Source organism: Paroedura picta, chromosome 6 (genome assembly GCF_049243985.1).
Source record: "Paroedura picta isolate Pp20150507F chromosome 6, Ppicta_v3.0, whole genome shotgun sequence".
Classification (NCBI taxonomy): Eukaryota; Metazoa; Chordata; class Lepidosauria; order Squamata; family Gekkonidae; genus Paroedura; species Paroedura picta.
The window spans coordinates 58,967,109-58,985,742 of NC_135374.1; the positions used below are offsets into that span (position 1 = coordinate 58,967,109).

At 42.4% G+C, this 18,634-nt stretch overlaps 1 protein-coding gene across 3 annotated transcripts in view; it reads left to right on the forward strand.

Annotated features, from left to right (window-relative positions):
- CLIC6 (chloride intracellular channel 6) overlaps positions 1-18,634 on the forward strand; it is a 43,189-nt gene that overhangs the window by 7,808 nt on the left and 16,747 nt on the right. For all 3 annotated transcript variants that reach the window (XR_013231935.1, XM_077342645.1, XM_077342644.1), the window contains exon 2: positions 17,720-17,829. Coding sequence is in view for 2 of the 3 variants with exons in the window: in XM_077342645.1 (XP_077198760.1) it covers positions 17,720-17,829 (110 nt within the window). In the remaining variant the exon portion in view is untranslated. The remainder of the gene's footprint in view (positions 1-17,719; positions 17,830-18,634) is intronic.

Below are 18,634 nucleotides of genomic sequence, written 5' to 3' on the forward strand. Positions count from 1 at the left end.
TATATAATATATAATATAATATAATCTTCTACAAAATGATAACACAGCATTTTAATTTAGCATTAAATTTTCTTCCAATTTTTCAACCTTTCTGAAGACAAAGCAGAATAAAAATTTAAATAACAGAAGTGTCACTGACATTGGTTCAGTAAATTGTCTGGAAAAGCAATTTGAATTTCACTTTAAAGAAGAACGTTTTTGTTACATTGTGAAAAATGTGGGACTTTTATCAGTGGCATTGCATGAGAAACACTGTGATCTTTGCAAGCTGCCTGAGTAGGGTTGCTAGTCCATAGGTCAGCCTTTTTCAACTTGTTTATTGTTGAGAAACCCCCTGACACATTCTTCAGGCTTCAACAGACCCCAGAAGTGGTGAGATCATGCAGAATACGGTTGGGAAGCATAGCTGTGTACATTCCTGCCTGGGGCTCCTCCCTTTTCCGCCCCCTCCAGGCACATCATAGGCCATTGTGGGAGGGGTGAGTAGGTGGGTGAACATCACCCTATTAATAAATGTAAAAATATATTAAAAATTATTAACTTCCACCTACATGAGAAACCCTTTCAAGGCAATCAAGAAGCTTCATGAAACCCTGGTTGAGAAAGCCTGCTCTAGGTCAGGGGTCGCCAACCCCCGGTCTGTGGCCCGGTACCTGGCCGTGAAGGCCTTGGTGCTGGGCCGCCAGCAACCGTACCTGCCTCTCCCCCCCCCCGCTGAAAGAAGCTCGCCAGGCCCCGAGCGAAGCGGCTGCTTTGGCGGCCGCTTCGCTCGCAGCCCGGCGAGCTTCTTGCTGTGAGAGTGGGGGGGGGGGGGGAGAGGCAGGCGCGGCTTCCAGCATGCCAGCAGACGCTAATGCGCACACGCAGAGCTGCTGCACATGCGCGTTAGCATCCCTGATGGCGAAAACGCGCATGCGTGGCTATTCTGCGCATGTGCATTAGCACCACCTGCTTCTGAAAACGTGCATGCGCGCGACCTGGCCGGCAGCTTTCCCTCAACCCCGGAGGCGGTCCTCAACCGGAAAAAGGTTGGGGTCCGCTACTCTAGGTGATAGCAGGAAATCCAGATGATAGAGATCAGTTCCCCTGGAAACATGGCTGCTTGGGAAGGTAGGGGATATAGCATTAACACTTGCAGAGGTCCCTTCCCAAACATCATGTTCTCTAGTCTAGGCTCCACCCTCAAAATCCCCAAGTATTTCTCACCTTAGACCAGGCAATGCTATGTTTGGGAGTCAAATAAATATTTATTTAGAATATTTCTATGCTTCTTCAGAGTTCTGCTTGATGTGCCCTACAATGAAAAAACAGCAGACCATTAAAAAGTTGATGAGATAAACCTTCTAATTAAAAGCCTGAGTAAAAAGATGTATTGTAGCCTGGTGCCTAAAAGAAAGTAAAGGAGATGCCAGGTAAGCCAGAATGGGGGAGGTCATTCCAAAGGTGAGATGCCTTCTCAAAGTGCCTTGTTCGTAGTCAGCATCTGCCTCATTTTTGACGGTGAAGCACAGAGAACAGGGCTTGGGAGGCGGATCCTCACTGGTGGACTGAACACTATGGGAGGGGATAGCACCAAACTGAGGAAACATTTAATAGTGGTGGTCTGCAGAACATGCTGCATCTGTAAAATGTGGAAGAGCACAGTGTGTAAGCAGAATCAAAGGAGTGTGACATTATGGACTTATTGGAACCTGGAATGTTATATAGGGTTTCCATATTATTTAATCTAGAACAGCTGGTTGCACAAATTCCCTAATATGTCTGCAGGATTGAAACAAGTGAAGAAAACATACTGGGTGATGTATAGCATTTTTGAAGAATGGTATGAATATTCTAAACTCAAGACTTAATGATTCAATATCAAACATTAATAGGAAACCAATTGTTTTCTTTACTGGAACTGTAACATTTTGAAATAGTCTATCTAGAACAAACGTGGAAATGAAGAACCTCAGTTTCATGCTAACTGAAAGCAATCTTCTGTTCACAAAAGGAATTTGTGAAAGTTTGAATAAGCTCAATTGCTTATCCACAGCAAAGCAGATTGCTCCAAGTTTGTTTAAGGTGACTGGATTTTTTATTTAAAGTAAAGCTGGGATGCTTCACAGTGTAAGCAGCAAGTTGTTGCTGATACTTTGAGAGTAGGGCAAACTTATTGCTACTATGAGACTGTGAATATATTATGCAATTGAACTTTGGGTCCTATACAGATATTATTTATTTTGATAGTAAGGCTTCTGAAATGGAATATTAACACTTGCAAATAAATAATTGAGCAGAAAGAAGGCTGAAGTGTAAATAAAACAATTCAGATGACAAACTGTAATAATTTATGTTTTAAAGATTGGTTTTCAAAATGATACAATATGGTTTGGCCAGTGGCAGAATTTCATAAAGTGACTAGTCAGATTCATGGAAAATTGGTAGGTGAAGGTATGGTGGGGAGAAATTGTGGTTTCTGAGGATTCTCAAACTGTGCGGCAAACAGGGATTGCATCTTTTATGTGAAAGGTTTGTTATTCTGCGGGGCTTTAGGAAGGCCACTGCGGCATTTTTCATGATTGCAGAAACTGTCTCTGATCCTCTCTCTCCTTTTGCCTACTTCCCAGTCCACAGTTAGTATTTAACTGACACTTTTTCAGCTGTCAGATTCCAACTGTCATATCTTAATAGACTCTCTCCACAGAATTTCATTTGAACAGGCTGCCACTCAAAAGTTCTCAGACTGTTAGGCATTAATCCTTGACAGTCTGCCGCAGCATCCTAGGTGGATAACATGGATTCTGATTTATTTGCTGTTGAGAGTATCATACTGTGCAAACCTGATGAGATCAGGAAAACTCCTACCTTCCTTATTTGCTGCAAACTATGCAAAGCCAAATTATTCAAGAGTGCTTTTTTGCACAGGTAATAGGGCACTGTAACAGCGTGGCTCAGAGAAAGGCCTGGAAGAGGGTTGGATACTGTGCACTATACCACTATGTATAGTTTTTTTTAATTTATTTCTTTATTTTCATAAAGATAGAAATATAGAAACAAGATAGTATAAGTTGATAATACGAAGAACAGTAAAATATTGCCTTCATTTGTTATACTTAAACCCACTCCATTAGGTGTCTCCTTTTAGTTAAGCTTTAAGTTTAGGCTGCTTACTTAGAAGATCTAAGACCCCACGTTAACTACTTGACACAGTCTAAGAGCCATCCTGACAGATATTTCCAGATTTAAATTAAATGCTTAACATTGAACATTTCTTGTAAAACAGTATGAACTTTGGCCTTATAACAATACACTAATAAAAAAAGAAAAAAAAATGGGAAAAAGCCCCACTTTTTCATGACATTTCCAGCACTTGCAATTATATTGCCTTGAAAGTGTACAAAAAAAGAATAATGAGAATATTTCAATCATTGCTTCTTCTTTCCCTAAATACAGATTCAGCTTACATAGGCAATCTAAGACCCCACGTTAACTACACAATGGTATAAACTTTTGCCCAAAACTTATACGCTTTTTCACATTTCCGCCACATTTAGGAAAAGAAGCCTACTTTGTAACCACATTTCCAACGTTTGTTAGCATAGTTTTTAGTAATTTTAACAGTCACTTTTTGTGTCACATACTTCTATAAAACATTTTATACTTGACACAGTCTAAGAGCCATCCTGACAGATATTCAACACCATATTTTCAGATTTGAATCAAATGCTTAACATTGAACATTTTTTGCAGAACAGTATGAACTTTGGCTCTATAACAATACACTAATAAAGAAGAAAGAAAGGGGAAAAAAACCATTTTGTCATGACATTTCCAGCACTTACGATTATATTGCCTTAAAAATGTACAGAAGAAAAATAAAGAAAAGTTTCAAACATTGCTTCTCCTTTCCCTTCCCTGGTCTTCTTAAGGGGGTCTCATATCGAGGCTTGCTGCATCTTGTTGTTCCCTAAGACTTATATTCTGTACAGTTAGCCTTTGGCGTAGAAGGTGCAGTTGTACTCTTTTCCGCAGAGTATTCATCGATGAATCTTCAGGCAGTTGCACCTCCTGGACTCCGATATCAATACAATTTCCCCCCGAAAAGCTCCTTTAAATCGATTACTTTAAAAACAGATCCATGTATTTTTTGGTTGATTCTTGTGTACTGTTGCTTTGAAATGGCTGTATGTCTTTTTAAAAGGGTGTCCTTATCTAGGCTGCAAGGCTCCAACATCCTCTTTTCCATCTCCAAAATTTCAGATTTCAATTCTGCTGATGGTTTTCCACCTTGTTTAGTGCTGTCATCAACCACTGTTATTGATCCATCATTCCTGTTAAAAAAACTTCTTCCTTGCCGTCTTGGATCTCCTTGAAAATATTCTTAAGCAAACCTTCTGTAGATGCTTTCAAATCTTGGGTTTGTTTCTCTATTAGATGAGCCATTCTTTTTAACATGTTTTAGGCTTATAAGTCAGCAACCAATCTCAGACAATTTTGCAAATAGCCAGTAGAGGTCCTATACAGCCCTAGTCGAGAGCAAAAGTCTGTTTTGTCCTCCGACGTTCCTGGCACTAGTAGATGACATTTTGAAGTCAGTGAAGCCAATAGTCTCGTTCTGGAGCAGAGTTCTCGTGGGATCTTCCCATTCACGGCTCTTATCTCTTATCTCCGAAAACCAAAACAATTGCAGTAAGAGCTATTGCTAATTAATTTAAGTCCTCTTCTTCTGCTTAAGAAGGAAAATTAGCCTGCCTCAAAACGAAGTGGCTTCAGGCAGAGCTAGAGGGGGGAAGGAGAGAGGCGAAAAAATGGAGAAATACTTGCAGTTTCTGTGCGTTGATTAATGGCTTGTAGTTTCTGTGCGTTGATTAATGGCTTTCGTTGAGGCTACCAGATGCTGTCCTCCCCTCAGTCCACAGCGTTCATTTGCAGTAAATCGTAATGGAGGGTTAAAGCAGATTCTTTTAAGAAAGAAAGAAAGAAAAGTCCAAGATAGAATATGGAGGTTGTCCTCTTGACCTGAAACGCTGACAGCCTGTAATCCGGGGAGATAAACTCCCTAAAGGATTGGAGTTCACTAGGACTTCCTGGGTAGAAAAGTGAGGTGGGGTTTGCATACCCCTCCTCTTTTCTGCCAATTGCTTCCACAATTGGCCCCTGTCAGGCTCCAGTAATTGCACTGCAATCCCCTCAGGACGACATCTTTAGCCACACCCCACCACTATGTATAGTTTGTACTGTCTGTTCCTGTTAAGTAGGCTCCTACTGCACAATTTTTGCTTTTGTTTGATGTGTCGTATTAATGCTTATTCTGTGCTTCATTTCTGGGTGGTTTTCCAGATCCCTACAAGTCTGTTGATTGTACTGATTTATTCTTTATTATCTTCTTTGAGTGCTAGTGAGAAAGGCAGACTATTAATAAATAAAATTGATTGACAGATATCACATTTTCATCATTATGCAGTTGAAATACATTTTTCACCATCAGCTAATTTATCTGTCATCATTGTACCTTCACTTAAGCCATTCCAGTTGGGTGATGGGTAATAAATATTTTCCATGCTTATATTTTTGTTGGTTATTAGAGCAGGAAAACTGTTGTAGCCCAACAGAGCATGAAAACAAAAGTGCTGTCTCACACTCTAGTAGTAAGTGTTTGTGATCTTCTCACTTGATATTTCCTTTTCATATGTGTTCATTAATTGATTCAAAACCCTTTGCAGATTAGTGTACAGAGGTGCAAATGTGCAAGAAAGAGGACTAGAACATGAATTTCTCTGTAGGAAAAAAATAACATTGGCAGCATCTAACATTATGTATCAAACTCCTGAAGTGATTTCTGAAGAGGAATAACATCTGTTTTGTTGGTTATTAATTTTACAATGGATCAGTACATGCTTCCAATGAACAGTATAAATCTTACTTCCAATGGACAGTAAAATATGACTGTCAATTGGTGTCATTAAATTAATTTTGTCATTCCCAAATTTGCCAGGTCTGCTCTGATAATGCCTTAAAATGTTTCCAGTTTGGGGAAACAGATCATTTCTGTGGTCCTTTATTGGCCATGTTTTGTAAACATGGTTCACAGAAACTGGAAAATGTTGAAATATTAAAAAATGTACAACAATGAATCTTCATCATTTATGTTATTTCTGTGAATTACTGACTTTGTCACATAACACTCATCATCTGAGACCCACATTGCACAATGTGTAGGTGTTCTTAGCTGACTGTGGTCAAGTGTTGCTCATTGACTGAAAAATGTGCATTTCTTTCTGATATCCACTGAAACTGCTATATATGCTTGTTATAGAGGAGAGAAATATAGATGCACTGGGGAACCAATATGGCAATAAAATATCCAAAATGGACTTATATAGAGTCTTCTATCTTGAGTAATTCTTTATAATTTCACACAAGTCCCTTACAGCTTTTTCAAGGGACAATGCATCTGGAGCGCCACAAGCTACGTTTAGCTATTGTTACCGTATTTGCCGGCGTATAAGATGGCTTTTTCCCTCTCAAAAACATGCCTCCAAGTGGGGGGGCCGTCTTATACGCCGGGTGCACTTCAGTCTGGATGCGGCGGCGGGCAGTGGGCGGCTCCCCCCCCGAAACTGAGCTCGCGGCGGTGGTGGCGGGCGGCGGCAGCTCTCCCCCACTGGGCTCACAGTGGCGGCGAGCGGCGGCGAGCGGCTCCCCCCCACTGGGCTCACAGCGGCGGCGAGCAGCGGCGGCGGTAGCTCCCCCCCACTGGGCGAGCGGCGGCGGCGAGTGGTGGCGGCGGCAGCTCTCCCCCACTGGGCTCACAGTGGCGGCGAGCGGCGAGCGGCGAGCGGCGGCGAGCGGCGGCGAGCGGCGGCGAGCGGCTCCCCCCCACTGGGCTCACGGCAGGCGGCGGGTGGCGGGCGGCGGGCAGCGCTAGCTCCCCCTCACTGGGCTCACAGCGGTGGCGAGCGGCGGCAGCTCCCCTCCCCAATGGGCTCACGGCGGCGGCAAACTCCATATTTTGAGTGAAAATGTTGGGGGGTCGTCTTATACGCCCAGTCGCCTTATACGCCGGCAAATACGGTAGTATAACCTTGTACTCTGTCAAGAGATTCCTTTATAAAGTTGAAGTTGGTCCTTTAATATATAAATCATTGTCCCTTGAAAAAGCTGTAAGGCGAAACGCGTCGGGACTTGTATGAAAATATAAAGAATAAAGAATTACTCTTCACTGGGACCCACCCCTCCCATTTCTTTATTTTTGTTACAGAGGAGAGGCAGTGGCTATACTATTCTTCATACCTTTATGTTATCCCATGCATGAAAATATTTCTTTTTATATTTCTGTCTTTTCCCACACAGCACTTGCTAACATAGTACATTGGACTTACCTGAAGGTTTCATCTCTTCAATGGGGTGAAATCATGCAAGGTGATTAGGTCATGCCTCTGCTTGCTCAGGTAGGTAGGGCTGTGTATGTAAATTTTTGCTGAGTAGTTTCCTATCTAAGTGACCACTAGGAGACCCTATAGTCTTGGCCAAGCCCTGCTTGTAGAGAGATTTTCTTTCCTGTTGGTCCTTTTCCATTTCCTCTGACTTTTTTCTTTCCCTTTTCTGTCCCTTTTGACATTGAGTGCCTCTTCAGAGTATTTGCCTGGATTCCTTGTTTTCTCCCCTCAAATAGAAAGGAGTTTTCCCTGTATCTCCATCTTGTATCTCAGAGCTGAAATCACTTAGGGTAGCAAATGCTGCAAAAGTTCGGCCTGGGAAAGTCTAGTGGATGCCTCCTCTCCTAACCATTAACTTTTCTCATGTTTTGAAACATTTCAGGTAGGGAGGCAATTGAAGGTGTATGCCCTATGCTTTAGCCTAGCTCTGGGCCTAGCTCTGTACTGCTGTGCTGCCTCAACAGCATGATCTTTTGCTCTGGAATTTGCTCCCCTGCTCCCTTTGGACTGGGGTCCCTTTTCCTCTGAGGCCTCAGATGCAAGGGACTCTGTCTCTGCTTCTGGGTAGGGCCCCCAGTATTACTTTGGTGGGGGCTAGGGCCTTCCCAGTCAAAGTCCTTTTTTGGATTATCTGGTGGTGGTGGTGGTGGTGGTGACAGGAAGGCCTAAACTCTGAACTCTTTCCAACACTTAAATCCAAGAAGAGATCTTCCTTGTCCTCTTCTTCATACAAGTGCAGAAGGAACTCCTCTATTGGGTCTATTTTGGTTCCTGCAGCGTGGCCAACTTCTGTGTGCTTCATTGGCTTTGATGTAAGGCTGGCACCCAGGGAGCTGCAGCCCTGTGGTGTGGCTCAAAGCTTCCTTGTGGCACCAGTTAGTGTCTTCTGAGGTTGTGCATCCTCCTCTGGAACTGCTAGGTTTTCATCAGTCAGAGAAATGAGGACTGGAGCTCCAGACCACTCCCTAAGAGCTTCAGTTGTCTCCTGGACTCCCTCTTCCACCACCGTGTCCCACATCTGAGAAGGTGGGGAGGACCCTGTGGTCACCATCCTTTGGAAATGCTTCCTTTCCTTGAAGCAGCCCCTGTTGCTTCCTTAATGTCCATGATCCTGCTCTGAATCTCCCTAGTTAAGTAGCCTAAGTAGTCAAGACTCCTTAGGATTCTGGTCTATCCGAACAGTAGGGCTATCCAGAATGGAGGGTCACCTAGTGGTCACTCCCATAAGAGGCTATTCAAAAATTTACATACATAGACCTACCTGCCTGATTGAGCAAAGGTGTGACCTAACCACCTTGAATGACTTTGACCAGAAAGGTGAGTGACAAGGAAAGAGCCCCACAAATGTCCTGATCCTCTAAGAGCTGTAACTGGGACTAAGGAAGCAAAATTTGAGGGGATTTCCGCACAAAAGGCAATGTGGCTAAATCTATGCACTATTGAAAAGCATTGCAGGCAGAAGCGGCAGATCGCGGTAACTTCTGGTGAAGATTGATTCCTTCCAATCAATAGTACCGCCATAGGCACACATATGGCATCATATGGCATCATTCATACTATCTGTGTGTCCCAGGTGAACCATGACTAGAACTTTTGTCTCACAATAACTATCACTGTCTTCAGGAAACTTGTGATTCCCTTCACATTACAGGTATATTGAACAGATTAGCATAACTAGTGAATAATCTCTGTATTTCTCCTGATTAGATTTTAATTTTGTGTAATCACATTTCACACTGTATTTTCTGTATTTCATGATAGCTTGACCCTACTGTCCACAGTTTTAAAAATAAAATGAAAACTAACTGAGGGCCATTCCACACGACTTAAATGTAGCTGAAGTCTTACCTTTGGTAAATGCTACTAATTCAATGTTCCGCATGATGTCATACACAATCTGCAACACTCCCGCAAAAATCGCTTCATTGTAGCGCTTTTAGGGAAATCGGGAAAAGTGGATTCCCCCTGAAAAAACCGCTACACTTCTGAGCACAAGCTGCAACACATCAGCAAAAGACATGTGCGTTCTCAATGTAGTGGTAGAAAGAATGTCCCTCCCCCGCTCTCACCCTCAAACTTCTGGAGAAGCGATCGCCATTTCTTTCCTCTTAGACCAGGGAAAGCAATGAACGAGCTAGGCTTCTCCGGCTAAAGTCCATCCACATAAGTGCTTAAGAGTAAAACAAAGCTTCCTACTGCAAGTGTCTTTAAAGTTCCCAAGCACAATACAGCCCCCTGTTTGACACTTCCCGTAATTTCGGCCACAAGTCGCGCCCATGGGGGGGGTTACTTGAAGAGCGTGTAAACGATTAAGCACCAGCTCCTACACCAGCAAAAAAGGTCTTTCTGAGACAATAAATGAACACATATTTGTTGCTACGAATGGACACATATTCATTGCTACTGGTGTTTTCGGCTTTTTCAAGTTTTTAAAGGGAAAGAGGCTTTTTGGGAGCATGAACACAACTGTTCATTGGCTGTTCTGTTTGATTGATGGCCAGGGGCGGGAAGAAGCGTGGAAAAATATTGCTTCCTTTGTTGCGATTCCAGCAAGACCAGAAATTGTGGGGAATGAATAGACCGCTACTGGGACTTCAGTATTCCACTAGAATTAAAGGTATGTGGAATGACGAAATTTCACTATTAAATATAGCGTTTCTGCATACTGCAAACATTCAGCAAAATTGGTCCTTGTGTGGAAATTCAATAGATTCAATAGATTCTGCACAAGTGGGCTCTTGTTCATGTAAGCCTAAACTAAGAACTAATTTTGTCAGGCATTAATTTTATCCCACAAAAATTTCATCTTTGTTTGATCCCAGACAAAATGACAGTTTTAAATTATCTTATAAAATATAGGTGGCTAACATTCTGAGAGCTTTGTTCTGCAAGAAAGTAAAATGTTGGTTAACCTGCCATGTCTAAAACACTTAATATTTTAGAAACTTTATTGTGTGTGTGTGTGTGTGTGTGTATTAAACTGTCCAAAGCTTTCCTGACTAAGAGATATGGAATTATGTCCAAATCCAAAACTGAGTCCTAACAGCCAATTTACCCTAAATGAAGCAATGCACCAGAAGTAATAGCTTTGTCCAGACTTCATCTGTTAAAGCAAGGAAACATGGCAAAGGTCAGTTCCAGAATCAGAAAAGTTTCCTTAGAACAAAGCAATATTTCAGAGGTGTCAAGCAGCATTTAATCACAATACACTGATGAACAACTAAGACTCTCTATATGCAACTAAAACAATAAGCACTGACACTTTAATCATATCTTCAAAGAGATATACAGTGTGTATTTACGGGGCATTTCAAAACAAAGGAACACTAAAACGTTCCCTTCTTTGCTGGTATATTTCAGTGTGCCAGGCATTTTAAAATGTGCCAGGCATTTTTAAATGGTGATGTAATGATTGATGTCACATTAACTGCATGACTACATAGTGTAAAATCCAAATTGTAAAAGTTGAGAAAGGGTGATGATCTCTAAAGCCAGTTTGGTGTAGTGGTTAGGATGGCAGACTTCTAATCTGGCAAGCCAGGTTCGATTCTGCGCTCCCCCACATGCAGCCAGCTGGGTGACCTTGGGCTCGCCACGGCACTGATAAAATTGTTCTGACCGGGCAGTGATATCAGGGCTCTCTCAGCCTCACCCACCGCACAGGGTGTCTGTTGTGGGGGGAGGAATGGGAAGACGATTGTGAGCCGCTTGGAACCTCCTTCGGGTAGGGAAAAGCGGCATATAAGAACCAACTCTTCTTCTTCTTCTAAAGTAATTTACTTCATCTTCCTGCCAATACAGCATTATGCCCAGAGCATTTTTTTCTGATGCTTTTCCCATTCTCATTTTAAATACTCCTCCACTTGACTTTCCTGAGCTACAGAAGTACCAAAACATCTCTTTCCCTCTTGCTTTCCTTACATGGTTCTTTACATAGCAGTCATGCTTGCCTTTCTTATTCATTGCATGTTAAAACTTCCCAGTAGATTGAGTCCATTAAAACAGCGGTCCCCAACCTTCTTGTAGTCGGGGACCGCCTCCGAGGGCGGCCCGGCCACAGCAGCTGCACGTAAACGCGCACGTGCAGTTGCCGCGCATGCGCGTTTTAGCTACTAGGTGGCGCTAACATGCATGTGCAGAACAGCCACATGTGCGCGTTTTCGCCAGCAGGGCCTTAACGGCCCGGTACCGGGCCGCAGACCGGGGGTTGGAGACCTCTGCATTAAAAAATATCCGCTCCGTTGTATTTATGTTTTTGCTGACAGCATTTATCACCCATATTTTTTTAGGACATGGGTGCTGTCAATGAGGACTTCCGTGTCCTTGTCCTTTCCATCTGAGTCTCGTATGACTTGTGAAATACTCATCCTTGCCATGAATGCAGGTGCTGTATACAGGTGCTTTGACTCTGCATGCAGGCAAGAATTTCATTTTGCATACAACGTAAGCTCTTCTCTCTTTGATTTGCAGGTGGGCATTTAGGCTGGAATAAGACGTGACACAACAATGTTGGATATAAACATAGCCACAGCTTTATTACCTCCCCATGGGAGGGGTGGCGCAGCATAGTAGTGGGAGCCTGATCTAGCAGTCATTGGACTGCACTCAAACCCGCAGAATCCAAAGGCGCTCGGGAGATGCGCCAGGAGAGCTGATTCCCTTATCTTCTGAAATCTGCCCTACAGGAAGCAACCAATGTGGGGTAGCCAACAGATGCCCACCTCTATTGGCTATCCCCCAGCCCCCTGGCAAATGATCCCCTGATTACCCAGCAGGATCCGCCACACTTGTTTACATGCAACTTCATAAGGGAGGTCAAAACCCCGGGGAGTCTGGTTGCCCATGGGACTCCTTAACAACAGGCTCCATCCCATGCAACCCCCCAGCTATTGTTGTTGTTGTTATTATTAATTAGACTTGTTACTCGCCTCTCCCCAGAGGCTCGAGGCAAGTTATAGTAGATAAAACCCCCAATAAAAATCCCACACAATAAAATTACAAACAACATCAACATAATTAAACACAGTAAACCAAGATGCAGCAAAAAACACATAAACCTAAAGTAACTCACCTCCAATACCCATCCGGGGGAGGGGGAGAGATAAGGGTGCCAGTTGTTCTTTGCTACTGCTGCTATAGCTGCTATAGGGGGGGCAGATTGATCTTGCAGCCCAGCCTCACCCAACAACCTGTCAGAAGAACTCCATTTTGCAGGCTTTGCGGAATGCTGAAAGCTCCCGCAGGGCCCACAGCTCCTCTGGGAGCTCATTCCACCAGGTCGAGGCCAGGACTGAAAAAGCCCTGGTTGAGGCCAGACAGGCTACTCTGAGGCTGGGAATGACCAATACAGTTGTACCCGCATAGCGAAAAGCCCTGCGGTGGGCATAGAATGACAGGCTGTTCCTCGAATACACTGGTCCCACACCGCAAAAGGCCTTAAAGATCAAAACGAAAACCTTGAACTGAATCCAGAAAATAACCGGTAACCAGTGCAGCTGCCTCATCACAGGCTGGATATGGGCCCTTCAAGATGTACCTGTGAGGATCCTAGCAGCTGCATTCTTCACCAGTTGAAGCTTCCGTATCAAGCACAAGGCCAGTGTAGAGCGAGTTACAGAAATCTACTCTGGAGGTGACCATTGCATGGATCACTGTGGCCAGGTGTTTGGATGACAGGTAGAGCACTAGTAGCCAGGCTTGGCACAGATGGAAAAAATCCTGGCTGGCGACCTTCCTGATCTGAGCCTTGAGTGTTAAGGAGGCATCAATGGTCACCCCCAAATTTCTGGCTTGGGGTGCGATCTTAAGTTGCGTCCCTGCCAGAGGGGGAAAATGTGCTTCCTCCTACCTGCCTGATTGAGCAGAGGTGTGACCTAACCACCTTGAATGACTTTGACCAGAAAGGTGAGTGACAAGGAACGAGCCCCACAAATGTCCTGTTCCTCTAAGAGCTGCAACTGGGATTAAGGAAGCAAAATTTGAGGGGATTTCCGCACAAAGGGCAATGTGGTTAAATCTGTGCGCTATTGAAAAGCACTGCAGGCAAAAGTGGCAGATTGTGGTAACGCACACAGCCGTTTCTAGCGAAAAAAGGCTCTCCCACTAGCGCTGTTCTCGTAACGCACAAGTTTCTGGTCTCGCCGAAATCGCAATAGGGGAGGCGATATTTTTCCACAATTCCTCCCACCCCTTAACAGCCAATTAACTGTCATGTTCGTGTTTTCCTTTAAGAACTCTTTTTTTTAAACCCGAAAACACCTGTATCAACGCATATTTGTTCCTTCAATGTATCAGAAAGACCTTTTTCGCAGGCATAGAAGCTGGCACTTAATCATTTACAGGCTTCTCAAGTGAAACAAAAATCCCCCCCCCATGGGTGAGATTTGTGGCCGAAATTATGTTGTGTCGAACAAGGGGCTGTATTGTGCTTGGGAACTTTAAAGACACTTGCAGTAGGGAGCTTTGTTTAACTTTTAATCACTTCTGTGGAGGGACTTTAGCTGGAGAGGCCTCTGAGAAGCCTCGCTCGTTCGTTGCTTTCCCTGTCTAAGGAAAAAAAATGGCGATCGCTTCGCCGGAAGTTCGGTGGTGAGAGTGGGGGAGGGACATTCTTTTTGCCGCTACATTGAGAATGCACATGCCTTTTGCTGATGTGTTGCAGCTTGTGCGCAGAAGTGTAGCAGTTTTCTCAGGGGGAATCCACTTTTCCCAATTTCCCAAAAAGCGCTACAACGAAGCGCTTTTTGCAGGAGTGTTGCAGATTGTGTGAGAAGTCATGTGGAACATTGAATTAGTAGCGTTTACCAAAGGTAAGACTTCTGCTACATTTAAGTCGTGCGGAATGGCCCTGACTCTTGACAGGCTGTAAATTGCCCGCAAAGCCCTGGAACTTTACAAGTCTTCTCTGTCTTTAATGTTCTGCTCTCTGAAAGAATCACACAACTCTTGTTCTTAGACACAAGTTATTTTGAGTTAAGAGTGTCATAAGAATGTTATCATATTCTGGTGCGGATAAAATCCCATGACTGAACAAAGAACTATATGTAATTCCATTTACTATGTTTGTTTGCTGATAAAAGAGTGAAAGAATTATGTGCCAATAGATTATTTGACAATTATCTTTTTATGTCCTAATAACATTTTCTCCCTTGCTCTCCAACTGTGAATGTGGCATAACTCCAGTGTAATGGCACAAATAATCCTCTTCCAGTTGCAGTACAGATACAGCAATGGAGTGATTTGGAATTCCCACCATCTCTCCTATGGCTGCAGTCAATAGAGGGGGCAATCAGGGTTTAATTTGAGCCAAATCTGCCTTGAGCTCTATTTTGCTTTTGTGATAGTTCAGCTCTGGTCTATTTTACAAGGTAATGAAGAAGACTACATCTTCTGTTTGTATTAATGGTGCCTCTTATCTAGCACTGCATAGATTATAGAATCTATACAATAGACAGTCCAGAAATAGGTTCTTGTCTCACAAAGTCCATGTCCATGTCACAATAAAAACATTACTTTAAAATGTACTCCTGCATTCTTTTCTCTGCTGTGAGGATTCATATGATTATCTTTTTGACTTTTTGGTATTGTACAGCATGGCTTGCAGCACTCAGCTTCCATCCAAACATTTTTGAAATCTTCATATAGTTTAGAACTGGCAGGCAAAGGGCTGATGATGGCCCTTCTTTAATTAATCAGAACAATTTTGTCCTGTAGTTCTGCTAAGCTTTGTTTAAGTCACCTAATAGCTACTGTAAGACAAAAAGTACAATAAAATAAATGCATTACTAAAAATCACAATGCTACATTTAAAACGCTTTTTCTAAAACTTGAAAAAAGTAACTGCCCGTTGCACTATAATACGCTGGCCTACATACTTTTCAGTATCCAGTAGCCTTGTATAACCCGTGTAACACCTTTATTTTCTGTATTTAAAAATATGGAATTGTATGTTAAGTATGCTAATTTGGCTCCTGTAACACAAGCTATGGTTTGTGCCAGAGCATCCAATTGGATGGCCTAAGTGACCATAAATGCTGAATAAACTCCCCACCTCTTGAGGTTGGCTTCCCAATGTCCTAGTTTTCTTTAATTTAAAAGTCTAAGTGAAAAGAACAAACAACTAGGATCATAAAGGATTAACTTCTTTAAAACATTATTTTCAACCAGTTTTACTAAGATTGCAAAAGTTTCTCATGGTATTGCTTTCTGTTGAAGTTCTTTATTAATAATATATATCTAAGGCATATTAAATTTTAAAGAAGGGGATGGGGAACTACCACTGCACACAAAGGGAAAACATTCATTTCATGTTTTAACTTTACCACTTGGCTCCAAGGCAGGAATTAGGATTATCACTGCAAGGTTCTTTTTTCCTCCTTACCACTGCCAAATTTTTCCCATCAGTCATTAAAGGCATTTGTTCAAAATATATTAGATTAAAAAAAATTTTTAGATGTGGCTTGCATCTAAAGAGAAAAATCTACAACATGTGAAGTATCGTCTGTTAAAATATAAAGCAGGATGTGTAATTAAAGTACTAGTTAATCTGCTTTTCCCAGCCCTATAATGTGTTCCAGAATATAATGCCCTTTTGTTGAAATAATTCCCCTTAAGAATTTAACAAGGCTATAAGGGCTTTTTTTTTCTCTTATTGATGTACAATGTTCAGCTGGTCTCCTGCCATGTTATTAAATACGGATTAGAAATAGCTTGGCATATTGAAGCTATAATTCTTGTAACAGGATAAACAGCAAATAGAATTTGATGCGTTGTTTATGTACTTCTGACCTTATATGCAGTTTAAAAAAAACATAGAATATCGATCTCTTGCCAGAGTTCATGATAAAGATTTTGTTTTTGAGCTAGGTAGATAAAGAATATCACATACCTGTTTAATCCAGTCTTCCGTAAAAGGGTATAGTACCCAGGTTTGCTGGCTGTATTCAACAGTACAACCTTCTTCGGTTAAATTGTGGCTTGCTTTAAATTTTGCTGACTTGCAGGAAGGCATTTTGGGTTGAAATAAAAGGCAAAATACGAATATTGGGTATAAACAAGGCCACAGCTTTATTACCTCCCCACAGGAGGGTTGGCGCAGCATGGGAGGGGGATCCTGTCCTCGTAGTCAGTGGACTGCACCACAACCCACAGAGTCTAGAGGCACCCTGGGGATCCACAACATTCCCCAATGGGAGAGCAGATCCCCTTGCCTACTGGAGTCCGCTGCTAAGGAAAGCAACCTGTGAGGGGAAGCCAATTGAGCACAAACCTCAGCTGGTTGTCCCCCAGGCCGCCTGGCAATGAACTCTTGGCTGCCCCACGGGGTCATCCATGCTCATTTATGTGCTGCCTCATACGGAAGCCCTGGGTCCAATCTCACACAATCTCTCTGCAAACAGGCACCATCCCATGCGGACCCACAGCTGTGATAAATCATTAACCATGAAAACATCCATCTCAGACACTATAGCAATGCTGTCTTTCCATTAACACAGGGTGGGTGGGAGGGAAGCTGCTCTCGGCAGCATCCTGGGCTGGGACCCATGCATGTGGTGTCTTTATAGTCGATGAGGGTCCCGCCCTGCTAATTGACGCCTGTGCTGCTTTAATGCAGTATGCGCCACGGACAGGCTGCTGAGCAGTCATGTCCGCTTCCAGCCGCCCTCTGGCTGGTATACAACATTGCATATGCATATACAGAAAGATTTTAAAAAATTAAAATTAAAACATGATAAAACATAGTAATAGTAATGACTTCCAGTTTAAAATATATCCAGTCAGCAGCACTATTTAGCTAGTGATTAATGTCTATTAGTGTTATAGAAGAGTGAGGATGACAATTGCCTCATAAGTAAGGGAGAAGCAAACACAGATTCTACTGAGGCTTACTTAGTCCAAGAAAACAAGAAATAATTTATTTCTTCTTTGGCCAGAGCCAGATGATGTCTGTTGTCAGGTTGTTCTCTTATTCTCATTCAACTATAACACTTAAGAATTTGTGAACAGATGAAAAGGTTGTTAAAATATTTATGAAGGCAGTCTAACAGTAAATATTTAGATAATTTATGGTTAAGATAAGGTCTTATAAATGAAATTCAAGGCATAAAACTGATTTTCTGGAACCATGTTTTGTACTATAGATCCAGTTTTCCATAATAACAATTGAACATTTCTATTACATCATACTTCCAAATATTAGAGCACCACTAGAAAGTCTAGTATTATACAATTTGAGTACCTGTTCAAATGTTTCATCTCAACAGTACAATCTTTTCAATCAATACTTTTATTTGTTGTAGGCTGGTAGCGATGGAGAAAGTATTGGAAACTGCCCATTTTCCCAGCGCCTCTTTATGATTCTGTGGCTGAAGGGTGTTATATTTAATGTTACAACTGTGGACTTGAAACGGTGAGTTTATAACCTCCCACATTTTCTCTCTCTCTCTCTGTATAGGTGTGTGTGTATACACACACACACACAGAGGACAAACTGTGGGTCTTTGAGGAACTTCTGTTTGACAAATAATTTGGAAATTTCTTCCACAAAATCTCCCAGACATTTCTATATTTTTAAATTTTTTAAATCTCATCAACCTTTTAAACCTCATCAACATGAGCTGACACTCAAGTTCTCTTATCATACTGTCTTTCCTGGAGTATGTTTAGTCCTCAATGGGTCAGTTCTTTTAGGCTTTTTAAAAATATTGACTATGTAAAAGATACAACAGCTTTCTAAAATTATGGATGATTTACAGAGTCATATTTATAGTTTATAGTATGTTTATAGTAGTTAGATACCCCTACGTTGTCTGATGTTATATGGTTTTAAGATGTGTTTTTATTGTGTGTGTATTTCTAATCTACTAGCTGTCTTTGTGGTCCTCATGAGAGCACAGAGGTGGGGCATAAATTCTGTAAATTGTTGTTGTTATGTGCGAAGTCGTGTCCGACCCATCGCGACCCCATGGACAATGATCCTCCAGGCCTTCCTGTCCTCTACCATTTCCCGGAGTCCATTTAAGTTTGCACCTACTGCTTCAGTGACTCCATCCAGCCACCTCATTCTCTGTCGTCCCCTTCTTCTTTTGCCCTCGATCGCTCCCAGCATTAGGCTCTTCTCCAGGGAGTCCTTCCTTCTCATGAGGTGGCCAAAGTATTTGAGTTTCATCTTCAGGATCTGGCCTTCTAAAGAGCAGTCAGGGTTGATCTCCTCT